Below are 20,559 nucleotides of genomic sequence, written 5' to 3'. Positions count from 1 at the left end.
ATAAAAGGACACTAAGAACCAGATCCTGGGGAATTACCTTCCATAAGTAAGATTGTCTGATAGATCATCCTCATGCTTTACAGTTACAATTTTTCCAGCATAAACACAATATGTGCTTATGGGTAGCAGGGATGGAAGCAGAGAAAAGTACATTAAACACCCTGATTTCTAAAAGATCTGACTGAGTATATATATATATATATATATATATATATATATATATATATATATATATATATATATATATATATATATATATATTAGGGCTGGGCAAGTTAACGCGTTAATTTCGCGTTAATTCATTAGACTATTAACGGCGATATTTATTTTATCGCGCATTAACGCATGTTGCTCACATGCTTTCAGTCAGTGTCAGTCAGCAGGCGCGCTGACTGCAGTGCGCTGTCACGGCAGCACTCTCCCGCTCCCCCTCCCCTCTCGTACATGGCTCAGCGGCGCCAGCCAATCAGCATGCAGGCTCAGCCTGGCCCGCCCACTCAGCTCTCACACAAGCTTAATACACAAACAGCTGAGAGAGACCGCAGCAGCGAAAAAACATGAACTGGGGAAGTAGCACCGTTTGGCTTTATTTTAATACCGTAAATTAAATTAAGCTGTATGTTTTGTAAAAAGCCGGTTCATTTCAGTGGAAACACAACAAATTTATCTAAGCACGTGAAAAAACATGAAAACGTCGAGCCCCAGAAATGGAGAGAGGAGACGAAACTTCTCTCATTGCCCCGACAGACCCACAGACGTCACTGACTGAGGCGTTTCAGTCCTCCAGGGAAAATCCAGGTAGATCAGTGGATGGATGGATGGATGGATGGATGGATGTTACTGGAGCCCACACATAACATGTCATTAAGACCTTGAAAGAACCCAGTACATATATTAAAAAGTGTTATTTAAGATAAGATAACATTAGCTAATCCTTTTTTTATCCCACGACGGGGAAATTTATAGGATTAAAGCAACAGGCAGGTGCACACAACACAGACAAAATTACATAAGGATTGAAATATATAAGAGGTGGATTAGCGAAAAAACACTGAACATAACATTATTATTATTATTATTATTATTATTATTATTATTATTATTATTATTATTATTATTAAATTGTAATAATAAAATAAAAACCACAAAACCCAAAAGGTCAACAGTTTCATGATACATCAAGCTTAGGGACTGGCTAATATACAGCAGGTCAAAAAAGGCCATATTTTGGCTGCAGTGCTTGCTGTTCTCTTATGAAGAAAAGATCAACTAGTGCACTAAATTCAATAGATGGGTTGAAAATATCCAGTATAAAATAAGTGCTACAAATGTTACAACACTTGTGTTCATATGGCAGCAGAACATTAAAATAAAAGTGCTCTTTACACTACTTTTGAATTCATTCTTGGAGTTTGTAAATACAATGCGATTAATCGCGATTAATCGCGATTATTCAGGGCGATTAATCGCGATTAAATATTTTAATCGTTGCCCAGCCCTAATATATATATATATATATATATATATATATATATATATATATATATATATATATATATATATATATATATATATATATGTATATGTGTGTGTGTGTGTATGTATGTATGTATACAAACAAACAAACAAGATGGTGCTAAATTACTGGACGGACATGATTTATGGGTAAAAATAATAATATACAGTATAATATACAGATTGTGAATGAGCTGCCATCTGCGTCTTCCCACGCCACAACCTCAGACCTCAGCCCTGCGTCAGCCTCTCAATTATGAAACCTGAGACGTTACTAGTGTACTATTCCCACCTAAATAGGCTATTTTATTTATTTATTTGGTATATTTATTTCGGTCATTTTACTGGTCACTTTAGTTTATTCTTTGTCATTATTTAATAACATAACTCAGGTCTCTTAAGTTAGTTTTCTTTAAAAAAAAAAAATTCTGGACACCTCTTCAGCTGAGATGGCGTGGGACAGGGGCAAAAACTGGGGGTGGATGCTTTCTGCATTCATCTGCCTGAACATCCTGATTCTGGGTTGCGCCTTTGTCAGCGCGGGCACTTCAGAGATTGTCAAAATCAGCAGCCTGGACCTGCAGAGTTTCCTCATCTTCCTCTTTCTGCTCACCTCAATCTGGATGGTCTATTTCACCTACAATTCCAGAGCGGAAAATGTTTCTGTCTTCAAGGATAGACATGCGGGACCCATTTGGCTCAGAGGTAAAGTACAATTTTAACAATTAAACAACTAATGTAAGGAGTTTTATTTGGACAAATCGATAATTGCCTGCTTCTCTAAATGTTGGTTGTCCTTCAGGTGGACTTCTGCTCTTTGAAATCCTCAGTATCATCATGGACATCTTTAAGATAGTCAGCTATGTGGGGTACCTCCACTGTGATTCAGCCATTAAAGTTGCATTCCCTGTGGTGCAAGTTGTCTTTGTTCTCGTACAGGTAGAAATCAAATATTTTTTAATGTTCTTCAGTCCTGATGATTGAAAAGTATTGATATTTTGCATATTGCACTTGTAGACATACTTTTTCTGGATCCATTCAAGGGACTGTGTGCAAGTCCAAAAGAACCTTTCACTGTAAGCTTTTAAGGTGTATGCATATTATCTGCCAACGTTCTGTCCCCAAACACATGGGGTAGCCTAAGAGAAATAAAAGTTCAAGTTGTGCCTTCCAAACCAACATTTACAAATCGGGTCCAGAGGAATATAGGAAATGGCCTAAAAATTGGATCTCAGGTCTCATTGTGGCCAAATGTCAGTTGAATTAATACTGTATGTGGGAAATCAACACAACTTGGGAGATAAGGTGAATTTAGCACCGATGTGGTGATAAAAAATACACATTGAAGACACAAGTAAGGCCTCTATGGCGTGCCCATGTGGTTTTGCCAATGCTGGTTTATGTGCCTCACCCAAATGGGCCTTTACAAGAAGCTCATCCTAGTCCAGTAGCTCACTTAATAACCTTTTGTTTAACAGCTGTTTTTGCAAGACAGATTCCTTGCCTTTGTTTTGTAATAATTAAAAATGGGCTGATCAAGTTATATTTGGGTGATTTTGATTGATTGTGAAGCCGTTGCTTATTTGTCTGAGGATTATAACATAAAAAAAAAGAAAACTGCTTTAGGTGCCCTAATAGAAGCAGTGGGTTTCAAACAGTAAATGAAAGGATTACATTAAATACCTCATTTATGCATAAATCAACTATTTAAACATCATAGTATTTTTTAGAAAATACTAAATGAAGTACATTAAAATGCTCACTGTTTGGTGTTACATTAATTACATATTGATTGATTCAGGTTTTTCTGTATGTGACCTACAGATTGCCAGTCAATCTCAGTCAAAGGAAAACTTGGCAGATGGGTTGGTGCCACTCAGCTTGATCATTGTTAATCTTTCCCCTTTTTTCATATTTTAGCTGCGGACTGATGCTCACCCTCTCCACAAACCTTGTTTTATGGATGACTGAAGTTACAGAGGAGTCCCTTCACCAAACAATTTCTCCTGAGTTCTCAACCGACCACGCTAAGCTCTCACGACGGCAGCAGTACATCAAGAGCGGTAGGCTCAGCAAATGAAAGCTGATTTTTTGCAGTCAATATGCAGAAACAATGGAACACTTTTATATCGTGTTATATGATTTGTGGTCTTACAGCCAGCTATGGAGATGACCAGTGTACGTGCAGCCACACTTCCTGTGACATCTTCAAGGATGCCTATTACTACCTGTACCCTTTCAACATCGAGTACAGCCTCTTTGCCTCCACCATGGCGTTCGTCATGTGGAAGAATGTGGGCCGAGCAGCGCCCGAAAGCAACCACCACCACCACCACGCCAGATTCAGCCTCAAGGATGTGGTCATTGGCCTCGTTTTGGGCATCCTCCTCGTGGCAGCAGGCATCGCGACCTTCGTTGTGTATGAAATCGATATGAAAACGAATTTCTCTGACAAAGAAAGCCATGACACAGCATTGATGATGCACTTTGTCATGAACATAGTCATTGCGACCACGATGTGTGTCTGCACCATCGTCGGAAGCGCTATCTTCATGGTGGACCACAGGGAGCACATCTCGGAGAAGAACCCCACCCAGAGTCTGGACGTGGGCCTGCTGGTGGGTGCCTCACTGGGGAAATTCATTGTTAGTTATTTCTCCATTATTGCCATGGTTGCAACTGGGGCCAAGGGCCACCTGAACAGGCTCAACTTGAGTTGGGGCATACTGATGGTACTCCAGCTTGGCCTACAGAACTTTTTCATAATTGTGGGCCTGCACCGGGAGCCCTTTCATGAGGCTGAGCCTGACACGGTGGTTGCAAATCCATATGCGGCGGAGTCCAGCAAAGATGGAAGCGGATTACAAGTTAGAGACTTAGACCAAAAATCCAACCCTGACACTGAAGCACGTGGCCACAGTAGGGCAGCGGAAGACAGACACAAACAGCTGTGGAAGAGGCGAGTGTTGAGAGAGGTCTGCGCGTTCCTGCTACTGGGTAACGTGATTGTAAGTATCTTTCTCCCGTTCTCTCTCACATTCAGAGCAGCCAGTTTCCTGGACGCTAAGCCTCTTCTTTTTGTCTTTCACAGCTGTGGATCATGCCAGCCTTTGGTGCTCGTCCCCAGTTTGATCACGACACTGAAACACAGTTCTACCAGTTCAGCATGTGGGCTGCTGTTGTGAACGTGGGCCTTCCTTTTGGCATCTTTTACCGAATGCACTCCGTTGCCAGTTTATTTGAAGTCTACCAGAAGTTGTAAATAAGCACATGGAAAAGAGTGTACAGAAAGTTGTAAACTGGCATTTTTAACTGTTTTGTGGAGCCTTTTTTGATTTGCATTTTTTGTCAAGGAGAAACTGAATAACTTGTTTTATTTTTTTCTATTTTTTATTTAGTAGTATGTTTATGCAACAATGTAAATATATTAAAACTTTATTTTTGCAATTTAAATGTCTTGTAAAGCTTATCTTGTGCAATCCAGTTTACACAGTAATATCTGTTTGCAAGCAATAAAAAAGAGGAATCTAAGTCCAAGCCAATGTTATTATTATTATTATTATTATTATTATTATTATTATTATTATTATTATTATTATTATTATTATTATTATTATTATTATTATCATCATAAATTGCAGTTGACTTTGCTGCCCTTAGGCTAATGTAAAGCAATACATTTGTCAGAGACCATGTTTTGGTGTTAGTGCACAATTAACAACAATGGTTTCCCATTATTAGTTCTAAAATTAATAAATAAATGTATATACATAATTGACCCAGATTTAATAACGTGAATTTTAGTTTTGAAAAATCATCCAGTTGGTCCCAAAATAATGTAACTAGGTGTTACATAAAAACTAAAGTCATAGAATAGAAAATATCTCATTCATCTTAAATCTTATGCTTTCTAAAGGAACAAACGGGTATGTGCTTAACGGAGCCCCCTGGTGGTACAAAAGTGTCACTATAATAGCCAAAGAGCAAGCTTGAAAAACTGGGCTCACAAAACCTTTACGTTCATAATCTATAAAAGAATAATGGAAACTGTTGCCAGCAATGGCGGATTTAAGAAAACAATATAAACCTATAGAAAAAACTAAAGAATGACATTGTTAGGACTCAGCAGGCAACGCCAGTCAGGCCTCTGCTGGCTCTGACCCCTTTGAGTAAGGAATGACCGCAGCGCTGTGTGGGCGTCCCTACTGCACGTCATTACCGGGTGTGACGTCATCCTCCCATTGTTTTGTTTTATTCTTATTTCCATTATTTTTTATTAAACAAAGCATACATTGCAAAATCTTGCAGAGGTACACAACAACTGCAAAACTGCAATAACGGAGGAAAGAACACAATAATAACGGATTACGGTAGGGTGACCACGCGTCTGGCGTAAGGCAGACAGTCTGAGTTTTGAATGCCCCACCCGCATATTTGTCTTTCGTTTTGAGGCACTAGGCTTGGGAGCAGATTTTTTATTTTTTTTCAAAGGGTATAACTGCGGAGACAACCAGCAGCAAACACGCCCCTCTGGGAGGTCCGACAGTGTGGGCGTGTTGTTAGCGCAAATGTTTATTGGTTTGTTTATTTACAAACCTCAATCCTAATTTTTTTCCTTCCATTTTCTTCATTGTCACTGGATTTGCCTTCTGCCGTTTTTCTGCTGATTCCCCTGAACACCTTTTTACTTGTTCTATCGCAAGTACATTCTGGAGAGACATCAAAGAAGGGTTATGTTGAAAATAACTAAACATTCTACAGTTTTCAATCACCCATCATGTGTACTGTGTTGATGGTCTAGATCAGGGGTGTCAAACTCATTTTGGTTGAGGGGCCGCATTCAGCTTAATCTGATCTCAAGAGGGCCACACGCGTTAACTCACTGCAAGATTAAATAGAACTAATAAATGTGGACTTGTTGTTGATTTTTATATTAAGTTAATTTCACTTTTACACAATATATTATGAATAACCTCAGCGTTTTTAAGAAAAGTATGTGCAATTTCAACAATACTTTTACTCAGTTAAACATTTACTTGTGCATTATGCATAAGAACTGATCACAGTGATTGTACAATGTTGAAAAACATTTATTCACATTTTTTGGAACTTAAAAACACTGTCCTACATGACAAAATACATCAAATAGATAAAAATTAAGAAATGATTTGAATTTTTCCACACCTGAAGCTTAATCTGATAATTAAAACACAGCGCCCCTCGTGGACAATATAGGAACTGCATATTTTCAATTAAATGAAGTACATGTTTTTTTCAATAATTGTTTTATCATTCTCTTCCATTTATCTTGTCCACTTGTGAAAGTCAAATCTGATGAGCTCTTTGTGGCATCTTATTGCCACATTGCCAGACAGGACACTGGAAAAAAAACAAAAAAAAAAACATTTTTTTTTATTTTTATAATGATAATGCATTTAGCCACAGGGCCGGACTAAATTGTTCTGCGGGCCGGATCCGGCCCGCGGGCCGTATGTTTGACACCCCTGGTCTAGATAATGAAACGTCTGATGTGGTAAATATTGTTTTCTTGCTAGCTAAGTATTACATACACTGCTGTTCACTGAAAAAAATATATGCACATTTCCATCTACTTAAGCATAGTTACTTTAGCACAATTGTTTTATGTTAGCAGGGTAGGACATGAAACAATTGCATCAAAGTAACTAAATATGCCCAAGTAGTTGCAAATGATGCATGAAATCTTTAAGTGGAAAGACTCTCCTCCATGCTTCCCTGTCTCCCGCACTCCCTGTTGCCTTCTATGTCATAACACTGCCCATGCTCCACCCTGTACAGCCCGTAGCCTAAACAAACATCTTAACCATTCTCCTGCCTCACGAGTGTGTTCTGCACGTTGGCCAAACACGAAAACACCATGACAGACATTATAACAATATTATTCTACCTGTATCAATTTCATCACATTTATTATAACAGTTGTGGCATAACTGTTCCACAAAGTTACTTTTAATTATAAAATGACTTATATGGATCATGCCAACACTTTTTTTCATAAACCGATGTTACGTTAGTGGCTTATTTTTGAAAGGCAACACATGGCTGAAACTATAGTACACATTTAGATTTAACTCAGGCAAACTGACGGCCACCCTTTCTCTGGGTCCTTCCACGCCACCAGGTAAAATCCTGCGTCAGAAATGCATCAACTGGTGATTTTCTTTTAATAGTTATATTTTTTTGTCGCATTTAGGAGCGTATTGCATATTTCAGTCACATTTTCGTTAATATCTAAAATAGACAAAAATGCGTGCTTAGAGTCGGCAGCAAGATTCTTGTTAATCTTTCTGGTGGATTTTGTTGTGCGTTCTATTTTCCAGGACTCTCAAGAGTCTCCTTTTTTTGGTGAGGAGGACGAAACCTTTAGGCTAAAATGATCTAACATTAGGTGAAATTGTTTGTATGTGTACTTGCTGCTCAGTGAGGAAAAATTGGGCATTTTAATTGTAACGTGAGGACATTGATGTAACCCTTTCTTTTTGGTCCCCGCATTTTTTGGGCTAGAGTTAAGAGTTAGGATTAAGGTGTCAGTTAGGTTTAGGTTAGGATTAGGTTTATACTGGAAAAGGTTAAGTTTAGGGTTAAGGTCAGAGTAAGTACCCATAGATAGGATTGAAAATGAAAGGAAGTCAAGGCACGATCCTCAGTAAGTATTTAAACCAAGGATGTGTGTGTGTGTTTACACCCTATCAGTACATTATCATTACCAAGCGGATCTTTGAAACATAAAATGCAACGGATGTTGCAGACACCCTTTGGCATCCTTCTTCCACCTCTTAATCCGGACATGTACCATCTTTGTTTATTTACTATGTGAATTTCTCAGTTTTGGCTTTATTGTCTGCATGGTCACCATCATCCTTTTGCTGTTGTGCAACTTCTGAACTGTGAAGGTTAGTAAAATAATACTTAGTAATAGGGTTTATGGTTATTTTTATTTGTTTATAAAACAGACCTACATGGAATTAATAGTAACAAACACATTAACTAAACCAGGCGTGGAATTTTCATAGAAAAAATTTCAAAGAGGTATGAGAAATAGCGTTCTTATATTTACTTGGAATATGGTCCAACATATTCTGACCCTCTTTGTTTTTCTTCTTCTAAAAAGGCAACGAAGGAAACAGAAAACCTGAAACTGAACAGGAAACCTTCAGACAAAAACAGTTTCAGAATAGAAGGGATCCATTATATTCGCTTGATAAGGTAGAGGGTCTTCTTTTTGTTCCTTCACATGTGGTGGTTCTGAGGAAATTCAGTGTTAGATTATAATGAGGATAAAAATAAAGCTTAAGCGTGTTTTTGTAAAAAAATATTTGGTAGCTTGAGGACGTGTAAATGTAAAACTGTATAAATATAAAAATGTTTTTTGACCAAACTGTATGTTTCTTTGTGAAAGTTTATTATAGTTTGCTAGATGATCAATTCTGATACATTTATAACTATGAAAATAAAATAATTATCTACAAATAGCATTTTTGAGAATGTTTGTTTTGTTTTTGGGTTTGTCCAAAACATGTGTCAAATATGTACTTATTTTAGAATATTTCAGCTAGGGGCTCTTCTAGTAATAACATTGGATAAATCTAATTTAGTAGGAGGGGGAAGGGGACACTCCAGGTAAAAATTTGTCCACAAGGTGGCAACAAACATCATGGTTAAAGTATTAACCATGTGTTAAATTATTTGGCAAATAAATGCACTTTAATATACCTAGCTTGATTATTATTGATAATCATAATAATTGATTATTAGTTATTGTATCTCCCCATTGCACCCCCTTAGTAATGAGGACTGCTCGTTACTAAGGGGGTGGAGCTGTTTCAGTTCAATTTGCATGTTATCTAAGCCATTACAAGGTCTTTGTTGGACAGTAGTATAAAGCTTGGTACTCCACACTATTCCAGACTTTTTGAATTGAGAAAGCTTCCAGGATAGGAAGCGAAACATTTTCAAACTTCGGAGAAAAGTCCAGTTGTTTTGTTTTTTGCTTTTTTGGAATGACCATTTTCACCAGCATCTAGTTGCTTTAGACCACGTTACATTCTTTCTTAGTACCAGAGACCAATCTATATGCTCCCTTGACCAAAATTATTTGCATTTGTATCACATTCCTTTCACGATGATGAAGGGTCCCCACAATCCCTTCAGTTTCAGTAATGTCTTGGACAGCTCCTGACCCAGGTCGATCCATCCATTCATTATCTATACAAGCTTATCCCTCATGGGATCGCGATGAGTGCTGGTGTCTATCTCTAGCTATCAATGGGCGAGAGGTGGGGTACACCCTTTGCGGGGTGTACTCCACCTCTCGCCTCTCGCCAGTCTATCACAGGGCAACATAGAGACAGACAGGACAAAGAGCCATCCACGCACTAAGGAGAACTTCGAGAGACCAATTAACCTAACAGTCATGGTTTTGGACTGTGGGAGGAAGCCGGAGTACCTGGAGAGAACCCACCCACGCACAGGGAGAACATGCAAACTCCATGCAGAAAGACCCAGGGTTGGAGTCAAACCCAGGACCTTCTTGCTGCAAGGCATAGTGCACTTATGGGAGGCCTAGTACCTATTTGCTTTGGTAAATTTAGGTAGTGACTTTTTTTGCCTCTGAAAAGCTGTGTATTTGTTTTGAATTTGTTTTACTATACCCTTCGATGTGAAGCTTGCAATTTGCTTATATTATTTACTGTATTTGTAGTTTTTAATAAAAAGTGGCCCTATACACGAGTACCTTGATGAAATAGTTGGAAATGCTTAAGTACTGACAAGTAACATGGTTTAAGACAACAGTGCTTTTAGCAAATAATCCTATTATAAGGATCTACATCTATTATTAATTTAGGGATCAAAGACAATTAGGTATTATCTGCTTGCTATGTTACTCCCAAAAAGTAAAATGGTGAAATCTGCAATCATAATGTAGAATATTAGAGGATTTGGCAGCAATGTATACCACATTAACAATAAAAGGTCTTATCCAGCTTATCTGCAAGCATCTGATAATGTTCACTTTCTGCCTGTTTGGTGTCATAAGCCTCCAGGAATCTGACCATCTTCAGGAGCCTTTGAGAGTCCTCAGACGCATCACGCCGTATGATGCTGATGTCACCTTTGGCTTCTGCAGAGATCAAAGTTACAGATAGAGTTGGTCACTCCATGGGACAAAATTCACTGAGAAAATGCTTCAGTCTCGATATGTGTACCCTGTTCCCCTGGCAACAAACCCAGACTCATCTCCATCCTCGTTTTCTTTGTGGTCTCTGGCATTTTGACGTTTTTACAGAAGCAGGCATAAAAGACAAACCCATCTTGAGCCACCTTTGTCAACACTATTGACACCAGGATGCTTGTCACCATCAGGACTTAAGAAATTCAGAAATGGATTCCTGTGCCGCATTAAGATGATAATAGTTATTTGTCTTGCTTATCATTTTTATATGTTTTGCTCTATTTGCACAGTACAAATCGTTTTGTCTGTACCCCGACTCACAGCATCTACTGTCTTCAGGGAGCACGTTGGTGAGGATGTTTAGGAACAAGATGAAACTGAGCACCAACGTAACCTTGAACGAGTTGCGTTCAACACCTTGCAGTGGCAGAGCACCGCTGAATATATCAGCCAACACAATCAGTAAATTGGGCAAGAGTAATGTGATGAAGGGTTGCTATATCCTGATCTCCACATGCAAGTTTTTTTTAAGGGTTTTAATAAATCTTCCAATAATTTTGTTAGAACATGCTGAGAGTTCCTGCGAGCTACCAAAGAGCAATGGTTCTGGGTGTAATACTTTATGGGAACAGAATATATAAAATGTCAGCGTGAGCAGAAGGGAAAGGAGCTCTGAGTATCTTAAAGTAAATCAAATAATCCTCATACTGAGATCGAGGCACATCAGTGAAGACGCTGTCAACGTCCTGCAGTGTACCAGAAAGAACCACATTAATATAAACTGTAAACTCAGTTTTCAAAGGAGAAGATTTAAATTGTCATTTTTAACAATCATATTATATCAAGTTAAATTTTCTTACATGGATTTCATTAACTTTACCTGATCACAATTAGTAAAAACAATAAATCACATGGCAGCAACCTGATGCATTTAAGCATCTAGCTCTGGTATTTACAGAAACAATAAGTAAGAATGACACCTAGTAGTTAAAATTTAGAACCGAACAGACACACAGCCTGTAGTTTCATAACGCTCCGTTGATTCTGGGAAACCCCACAGAATGTTTCTTCCACAGGACAAATTTATGATGTTGTATTCTGTTCTATTTCTGGGCCACTTCTCTTACTGGCTTCCATGTTTGCAGGCAAATCTAATCTATGCTTTTATATTTAGACGAATTGATTAGTGCAACAGTGTTTTCACAGGTCTGCCTAAAAAGTGGGTCAGACAGCTGCAGCTGATCCAGAACGCTGCTGCCCGCGTCCTCACTAAGACTAAGAAAGTAGAGAACATGGACCCGGTTCTAAAGTCCTTCCATGGCTCCCTATATCTCAGAGAATAGACTTTAAAATCCTTCTGTTGGTCTATAAATCCCTGAATGGCTTAGCACCTAAATACATCACAGACTTGTTATCAGGGCATCAACCCTCCAGACCACTAAGGTCTTCTGGCTCCAGCCTGCTCTGCAGAACCAGAACCAGAACCAGACATGGAGAAGCAGCATTTAGTTCCTATGCTCCGCTTCTCTGGAACAAACTTCCAGAAAACTGTAAAAGTGCTGAAAGCCTGAGTTCCTTTAAATCAAGATAAAAAAAACACATCTGTTTAGGATTGCATTCAACTGTTCTAGTTAAACTAATTTACTGAAACATCATTAGTTAAACTTTGTAGTCCAGCAGTTTTTAAAATTATTCATATTTGGTTTCTGTTTCCATTTCCTATTTTTTATTTTGCTTATTTTTTCTAAATTTTTTCCAACTTGCTTTTATTCTGTTTTTATTGTCCTATATTTTAATCATGTCAAGCCCTTTGCATTATCTTTGTACTGAAATTTGCTACAAATAAAATTGCCTAGTGACCAGTTGGAAAGGCATTCTTATTTGAAGCACATTTAAGTAACAAGACAATTCAAAGTGCCGTAAAAGAACGGAACAAAGAAAAGCATACCGCCCCCCCCCAAAGGCGACCTCTGCTCCTTATTCTGCAGGCTGTAAAACCTGATAACCCTCCCTGTTCTTCCTGCTCTCAGACACACCTTGAAGCTGGTGGAGCAACATCTGCTGGAGGTGAAAGCTGATTGGCTGCAGCCTCTCTGCTCTGACACGTGATTCGTAGATCAGAGCTCAGAGCTGTTGCTGTTTTCAGGAAGTGAAACTCACACAGTCACTGTGACCGAGAGGAGAAATGGAGCAGAACCAGCTGGACCGAGAAACCTTCTCCTGTTCGATCTGTCTGGATCTACTGAAGGATCCGGTGGCTATTCCCTGTGGACACAGCTACTGTATGAAGTGTATTAAAAACTTCTGGGATGAAGAGGATCAGAAAGGAATCCACAGCTGCCCTCAGTGCAGGGAGACCTTCACACCGAGGCCCGTTCTGAAGAAAAACACCATGTTTGCAGCTTTAGTGGAGCAGCTGAAGAAGACTGGACTCCAAGCTGCTCCTGCTGATCTCTGCTATGCTGGACCTGAAGATGTGGCCTGTGATTCCTGCTCTGGAAGAAAACTGAAAGCCATCAAGTCCTGTTTATTCTGTCTGGCCTCTTTCTGTGAGAAACACCTTCAGCCTCATTATGATTCAGCTGCATTTAAGAAACACAAGCTGGTGGAGCCCTCCAAGAACCTCCAGGAGAACATCTGCTCTCGTCATGATGAGGTGATGAAGATGTTCTGTCGTACTGATCAGAAGTGTATCTGTCTTATCTGTTTAATGGATGAACATAAAGGCCACGACACAGTGTCAGCTGCAGCAGAAAGGACTGAGAGGCAGAGAGAGCTGGAGGTGAGACGAGAAAACATCCAGCAGAGAATCCAGGACAGAGAGAAAGATGTGAAGCTGCTTCAACAGGAGCTGGAGGCCATCAAGCACTCTGCTGATAAAACAGTGGAGGACAGTGAGAAGATCTTCACTCAGCTGATCCGTCTCATCCAGAAAAGAAGCTCTGATGTGAAGCAGCAGATCAGATCCCAGCAGGAAACTGAAGGGAGTCGAGTCAAAGAGCTTCAGGAGAAGCTGGAGCAGGAGATCACTGAGCTGAAGAGGAAAGACGCTGAGCTGAAGCAGCTCTCAGACACAGAGGATCACAACCAGTTTCTCCACAACTACCCCTCACTGTCAGCACTCAGTGAGTCTACACACTCATCCAGCATCAAGATCCGTCCTCTGAGCTACTTTGAGGATGTGACAGCAGCTGTGTCAGAGCTCAGAGATCAACTACAGGACATCCTGAGAGACGCATGGACAAACATCTCACTGAGACTCACTGAGGTGGATGTTTCACTGTCAGAACCAGAACCAAAGAGCAGAGCTGGATTCTTGAGATATTCATGTGAAATCACACTGGATCCAAACACAGCACACAGGAAGCTGTTACTATCAGAGGGGAACAGGAAGGTGACATGGATGAAACAACCTCAGTCTGATTCTAGTCATCCAGACAGATTCACTGATTGGCCTCAGGTTCTGAGTAGAGAGAGTCTGACTGGACGTTGTTACTGGGAGGTGGAGTGGAGAAAAGGAGTTGATGTAGCAGTCGCATACAAGAATATCAGCAGAGCAGGAAGAGGGAATGAATGTGGATTTGGAGCTAACGACAAATCTTGGGCATTAATTTGTTACCAAGAAGGTTATAACTTTGGTCACAACAACATCTGGACCTTCATCTCAGGTCCTGGTTCCTCCAGAGTAGGAGTGTACCTGGATCACAGAGCAGGTATTCTGTCCTTCTACAGCGTCTCTAAAACCATGACTCTCCTCCACAGAGTCCAGACCACCTTCACTCAGCCGCTACATGCTGGAGTTTGGGTTGGAGGTTCTGCTGAGTTCTGTAAACCCAAATAGACCAAATCCACTAAAGGTTCAGTGACTTTGATTCTGGTTTTTAAATCTCCAGCAGATTATTTTCTTGATGGTTGTTGTTTTATGTCTAAACTGCACAGAAATCAATAGTCAGAGATTGTCAGCACTTGTTTTTCTTCAGAATTGATGTTCTGGTTCTGTTGGGTTTGTTCATTTCTCAACATTGTTTTCTAAACCAGCTGATCAGTACCAGAATATTTGCTGTTTTTCCTCCTTGTTGCTTTTAGCAGCAAAAACTGTGAACTCAGCAATAAAATGTCAAATGATTCCCCAGGTTTAAAAAGTGGAACCAGTTCTTTGATCCGGTTCTGGTTTGGACCCGTTTTGTTGAGTCCAGACACACATGAGACAACAGATATCGTCTAATATTGTAAATTTTCATATTTTGAATGTTTTAATATGTTTAATAATTTTTTTTAAAACATCTTTAAGGTAAATAACGTCAAAACAACAAAATCACCATAACTAATTAGTATTTCAGTAAAAATGACAATGCAGCTGTACAATATAGTTTTATTTGAATCTTAAAATTTACAGGATGTCTTTAGCAGCCAAATCTGTAATAAAGAGACATAATGTGAATTTATGGTGTTTTACTGAATGAAGTGTTACATATTTATACAACAATTATGACCTAAATCTAATATTTGTGATGAACATTAATGTGTTTTCAATAAATAAAGGCTTATTAAAGTGAGACATTCATTGTATCCACTGAGTCACTTTAATTTATTTTTTCTGCTGGCATTAAATAGTTTTAGCATAATCCTTCAGATGTTTTTTTTATTTTAATTTTTGCTTTTCTGTATTTCAAATATTTTCAAATAGTTTTGATTCATATCAAGTTTCACCCTAATTCACACCTGGCCAGCAGAGTGGTGCAGGTGGTTGATGGATTGAAACCATCCTCTGCTATACAAGCTCTTCCACAACCTGTTTTCACTGACTGCCCTCAGCACTGCGGCTGTACTCAGAGTCTCCGTTTCTCTTCACCCTCTACACCTCGGACTTACAACACGGACAGCTGCCACCTTCAGAAGTTCTCCCATGACTCGGCCATTGTGGGCTGTGTGTCTGAGCTGGATTACCGGTTGGTCATCATGAACTCTGTGGACTGGTGTGAGAAGAACCATCTGTGTCTGAACACCAGTAAGACCAAGGAGATGATGATCGACTTCAGGAGAAGACCCCCACCTCAGTCCCCCATGAACATCCAGGGGCAGGACATAGAAACTGTGGAGAGTTTTAAATACCTGGGTGTTCACGTCAACAATAAACTGGAGTGGACTCATAACACCGAAGCTCTGTATAAGAAGGGCCAGAGCCGCCTCCACCTTCTCAGGAGGCTGAGGTCCTTTGGAGTGAGCAGGCCTCTGCTTAAGACCTTCTACGACTCTGTGGTGGCCTCAGCATTCCTCTACGCTGTCGTCTGCTGGGCCTCAGGAAGCGCAGACAAGACAGAAAGAGGCTGAATAAGCTGGTGAGGAAGGCCACTTCTGTCCTGGGCTGCTCTCTGGACTCTGTGGAGAAAGTAGCTGAGAGGAGGGTGTTGTCCAAGCTCACATCCATCATGGACAACACCTTCCACCCCCTGCACCAGACTGTAGTGGAGCTGAGCAGCTCCTTTAGTGACAGACTTAGACACCCTGTCTGTAAAAAGGAGCGCTACCGCAGGTCATTCATCCCTGCAGCCATCAGACTTTACAATGCTGCACTATAACTGTAATAACTTATGAGCAATTACTATTTAATACCCTGTGCTATAACCTGTGCAATAATCATGTTAAATAAGTTAAATAAGACTTCCGCTGTAATAGTTATCTCACTACCTCTGTTGTTCTTTACCTGGTACCACTTTAATGTACAAAGTCAAATCCATATGTGTTAAGTCATCTTAAATGTACATAAGTCATCTTAAATCTTTGCTTTATTTCTATTTTTTTTCTCAATCCACAGTATATATGGGGACGCACTGTTTATACCTCATGCACCTTTTCCTCCATTTGGCACCTTCATTGATTATTGAGCCGATGTGACACGGGAATTTCTCCACTGTGAGATCAATAAAGTCTATCTTAGCTTACCTTATCTTACCTAGACAAAGAAAACTGGCCGATATTACAGAGAAGTGTCCCAATAAAAGTGAAACAGTCTGGTCTAACAACAAATCATAGAAATAAACCTGTTGGAAATGTTAGAATTTCACTACAAAACAGATTTGCTCCACTCCAACATGAGACCCAGAAAGATCATGACAACAATCAAGAGTATGTCAACAATCTTCACTCTAAGCTACCAGAGAAAAAACAAGCCACAGGACCAACAACCCTAATATTATTCAATGGATCTATATGTAAAATTAAACACTTCTGTAACAAGAAAAACACAGATATGTTGATTTATAACTCTTTGAACAGTGGCCTGGTGTCTATAATATCATCCTTCCAAGGATCATGAAAGTATGCCCGACCCTGGAAATCACTTTTAATCAATGACTCCATTACTGACAATAATATTGGTGTCATGTTTTAACCTGTAAAACCCAAATATAGAAAAATACACAAAAAAAAATTTCAACCACTCAGATGTTGTTGTAGGGGGCCCTTGAGGCTGAAAATGAAGTGTTTTCAAAAAATTTATGTTTTAGTAAGTTTTTACAGAAATGTTGTAATATTGCAACATTGGGCCAAATGGGGAGCAGAATTTCCTCTATTTGTACTTGTTGTCTGAACAACAATATATAACTACAGATTCATTTGCAAGGTTTTGCTTTTATCCCAGGACAGTATTACATGAAAAATAATCTCAGTCATGTTGTTATGAACAGTTTTTTTTTAATTTATTCCAGGAAGAGAACTTTTTATTTACAATGATAGTCCCAAAAACAGTTCCTTTCCTCTGAAAAACAGAGGCGAACATCGCACTTGCTGCAATGGGTATTCGTATTCCTTTTACTGCAATGTCTCTTGACGTCCTCTCTTGACCTTCATGGGGAAATGTCCAGTGAGGTCCTTGCGCACATGGGTGCGCACGTGGGGTGTGCACATGATTTCTTGGAGGGACAATTTGGACTCCCATCATCTAAAGATGGTCTCTTCCTAGCACATAATTGTGCTCTTCTGGTACCACCTGCAGGCATTTCTCCCTGAATGATTCAAGCCATGGTCTGAGTTTCCAGAGTTTGTCCCTCTTTTCAATCTCTGACACTGTCAAATTGTTGACAAAATGTAATTTTGTCAGAAGAGATTGGAATCTGTTGCGTGGCATCACATCAGCAATAGAGGGGTGCCGCGTATCTGTCTCCCAGTACATACGGCTTCCAGACATTTGTACCAAGCCCATCCTCAGGTACATGGCAAACATTTTCTGTATTTCCTTTGTATTAGTGTTAACAGATCTTCCATCATTTTGAACGCTGTACTCATTTGTACTTGTAGCCAGAGCTTGAATCATGTCCTCTGACACAAACTTTTGGAAGTATTGGAGTGGTGTGTGGAGGAAGGTTACATCGTCTGTGACAGGTGGACCAGAAAAATCGGTATTGGGACTGATAAAATCCTTTTTTTGCCAGTGATATCTGTCACGGGGCTTGATGCGTTCATGTTCTTGGGGCTCAATGTCCACATTGGCTGGGTAGTCAGATGGCTCTTGGTTTTCTTTGTCCACACAGGGATCATTGTCTGACTCCTTGTCACTCGCATCGGTGTCATCAAGGGGTATGTCCACATCACTCTCTCCATCTTGGATGATTGCAATGATATCCTGCACACTGTACTGAGGATCTTTCCTTGCTGCTGGCATTTTAGATAATCTGCAGGAAAAGACGGGGTGGTGAAGAGATTGATTTTAATTTGAAGTGTTTACACATTGCACTGAAGTAACCCATTCACACATTTCACTGGTCACACAATACTGTGTGGCCGATCAATTCTAAACTCTGTTTATCATCAAAATAGGAATGCAAGTAGCCTCCAACTTACAGCCACACCTTACATTCCTGAACATCAACCCCTCTTCCAGAGCAATGTAATGCAAAGGCCCCTCCAAGCATCCCCCACACCTGCTTTGACTATGAATTGATTGGAACATTTCCTTATCAATAGCCAAGACAAAGGGCAGACATACACAACATGGCTGTTGTGTTGTAGACATGTTAGAAAGCCCTGCCTTCTGTGATAAGGGAAAAATACCGAGTGGTTCAAAGCTATATTGGGAAAACTTCCTCTCAAGACATTCCTCTCAAAAACAGGGTTGTTTTGACTACCACATTCACCCAATGTTGTAATATTGCAACAATTACAAAACAAGCTCTAGATAAAATGTAGGGCACATTTTCCACAATAACTACATATTTACATGTTGTAGACACTGTAATAAACACAGAAAAAAATATGCAAAGCTTTTTACTTACTTCAATTAGATAAATCCAGTCCAGTAAATTGAGGGGATGATGCTCAAGCAAAAATCTGGAGGTTGTGTGACTTCTTCACCTGAGGGCAGGTCTTGTATACAAATGTAGGACCCAATAGCATTGTGAGACCAAACAACATGACCCAATGAGTATGTTAATGCAGTTGAACCAAAAAAAAAAAAAAAGTTTATTTTGGGATGATAAAAAAATTTTGTAATTCTGCAACAGTGGGTCTTACACAGAAACATGGTTATATGAATTTAATCCATCCATCCATCTTCTTCCGCTTATCTGGGGTCGGGTCACAGGGGTAGCAGCTTCAGCAGGGAGGCCCAAACGTCTCCTGCCACTTGGGCCAGCTCCTCCGGGGGAATCCCAAGGCGTTCCCAGGCCAGCAGGGAGACATAGTCCCTCCAGCGTGTCCTGGGTCTCCCTCTGGGCCTCCTCCCGGTGGGACGTGCCTGGAACACCTCACCAGGGAGGCGTCCAGGAGGCATCCTGACCAGATGCCCGAGCCACCTCAACTGACTCCTCTCGACATGGAGGAGCAGCGGCTCTACTCTGAGTCCTCCCCGGATGACTGAGCTCCTCACCCTATCTCTAAGGGAGAGCCCAGACACACTACAGAGAAAACTCATTTCAGCCGCTTGTATCCGAGATCTCGTTCTTTCGGTCACGGCCCAAAGCTCGTGACCATAGATGAGTGTAGGAACGTAGATCGACCGGTAAATCGAGAGCTTCACCTTTTGGCTCAGCTCTCTCTTTACCACAACGGACCGGTACAGCGCCCGCTTCACAGCAGACACCGCATCAATCTGCCTGTCGATCTCCCGCTCCATCTTCCCCTCATTCGTGAACTTAATTTGAATTTAATGAAGCACCTATTCTAATAGAGTTGACTCCTCCAAACTACAACTTTCTTTGCGAGAGCAGACAGCGAAGGAAAAGTGGAGGAGTCGCAACTCTGTTTGTGTAAAAAGTGTAAAAAGGTGTTTTTAGGAAAATTCAACTCTTTTGAATATTTGGCTCTTCTGGTAAAGAGCCTGGTATGAACTATGTTCTTGAATGTCTACAGGTCTCCTAAGTCCCTTAACTTTTTTAATGATCTTAGTGACCTCCTAACTGATTTGTGTTGATTATAACTGTTTAATTATTTTGGGAGACTTCAAGTTTTATGTTGACAACCCTGAAGAAAGAGCTGCGAAAGAACTGTGTCACACTTAAACTTTAGTTTAACTCAATATACCTTGATATAACTTAAAACTGAAAAATGCAAGGGAATCTCTGTTCTCTGAGATCATCAAGAAAAACATTAATAATGCTCGTGTCTTATTTGCCACAGTCAACAGATTAACAAATCCTCCTGTGTCCGTGACTTCTGAACTCCACTCCACCAGGGCCTGCAATGAATTTGCTAACTTCTTTACTGAGAAAATCCTAAAGATTAGACGATCAGTTTGTACATCCATATCAACTCCAGAACCTAGGCTCTATCCAACTAGAACTTAACTTGACAAAATGTCCCAATTCAGCCAAATAAATTACTGAAGCTTAGAGGACATC

The 20,559-nt window shown here is 40.0% G+C and overlaps 3 protein-coding genes across 3 annotated transcripts in view; all 3 read left to right on the top strand.

Moving 5' to 3' along the window:
* The window catches only part of LOC118560330 (E3 ubiquitin/ISG15 ligase TRIM25-like), a 75,132-nt gene extending 60,352 nt beyond the window's left edge, over positions 1–14,780 (top strand). Inside the window, exon 2 of the mRNA XM_036131271.1 lies at positions 14,584–14,780. The gene's annotated coding sequence lies outside the window, so the exon portion shown is untranslated. The remainder of the gene's footprint in view (positions 1–14,583) is intronic.
* Positions 1,965–4,895, top strand: LOC118560341 (proton channel OTOP2-like). Its single transcript, XM_036131297.1, has 6 exons — positions 1,965–2,220; positions 2,318–2,454; positions 2,533–2,591; positions 3,436–3,578; positions 3,673–4,523; positions 4,607–4,895. Exons 1-6 carry the CDS (start codon positions 1,965–1,967, stop codon positions 4,775–4,777), a joined length of 1,617 nt encoding a protein of 538 aa, XP_035987190.1. The 3' UTR covers positions 4,778–4,895.
* On the top strand, positions 12,912–14,567 carry LOC118560336 (tripartite motif-containing protein 16-like). The gene has a single exon (XM_036131278.1). It carries the CDS (start codon positions 12,912–12,914, stop codon positions 14,565–14,567), a length of 1,656 nt encoding a protein of 551 aa, XP_035987171.1.
* Positions 14,781–20,559: the final 5,779 nt, after the last annotated feature.

Source organism: Fundulus heteroclitus, unplaced genomic scaffold (genome assembly GCF_011125445.2).
Source record: "Fundulus heteroclitus isolate FHET01 unplaced genomic scaffold, MU-UCD_Fhet_4.1 scaffold_42, whole genome shotgun sequence".
Classification (NCBI taxonomy): Eukaryota; Metazoa; Chordata; class Actinopteri; order Cyprinodontiformes; family Fundulidae; genus Fundulus; species Fundulus heteroclitus.
This window is presented reverse-complemented; position numbering and strand designations above follow the sequence as displayed.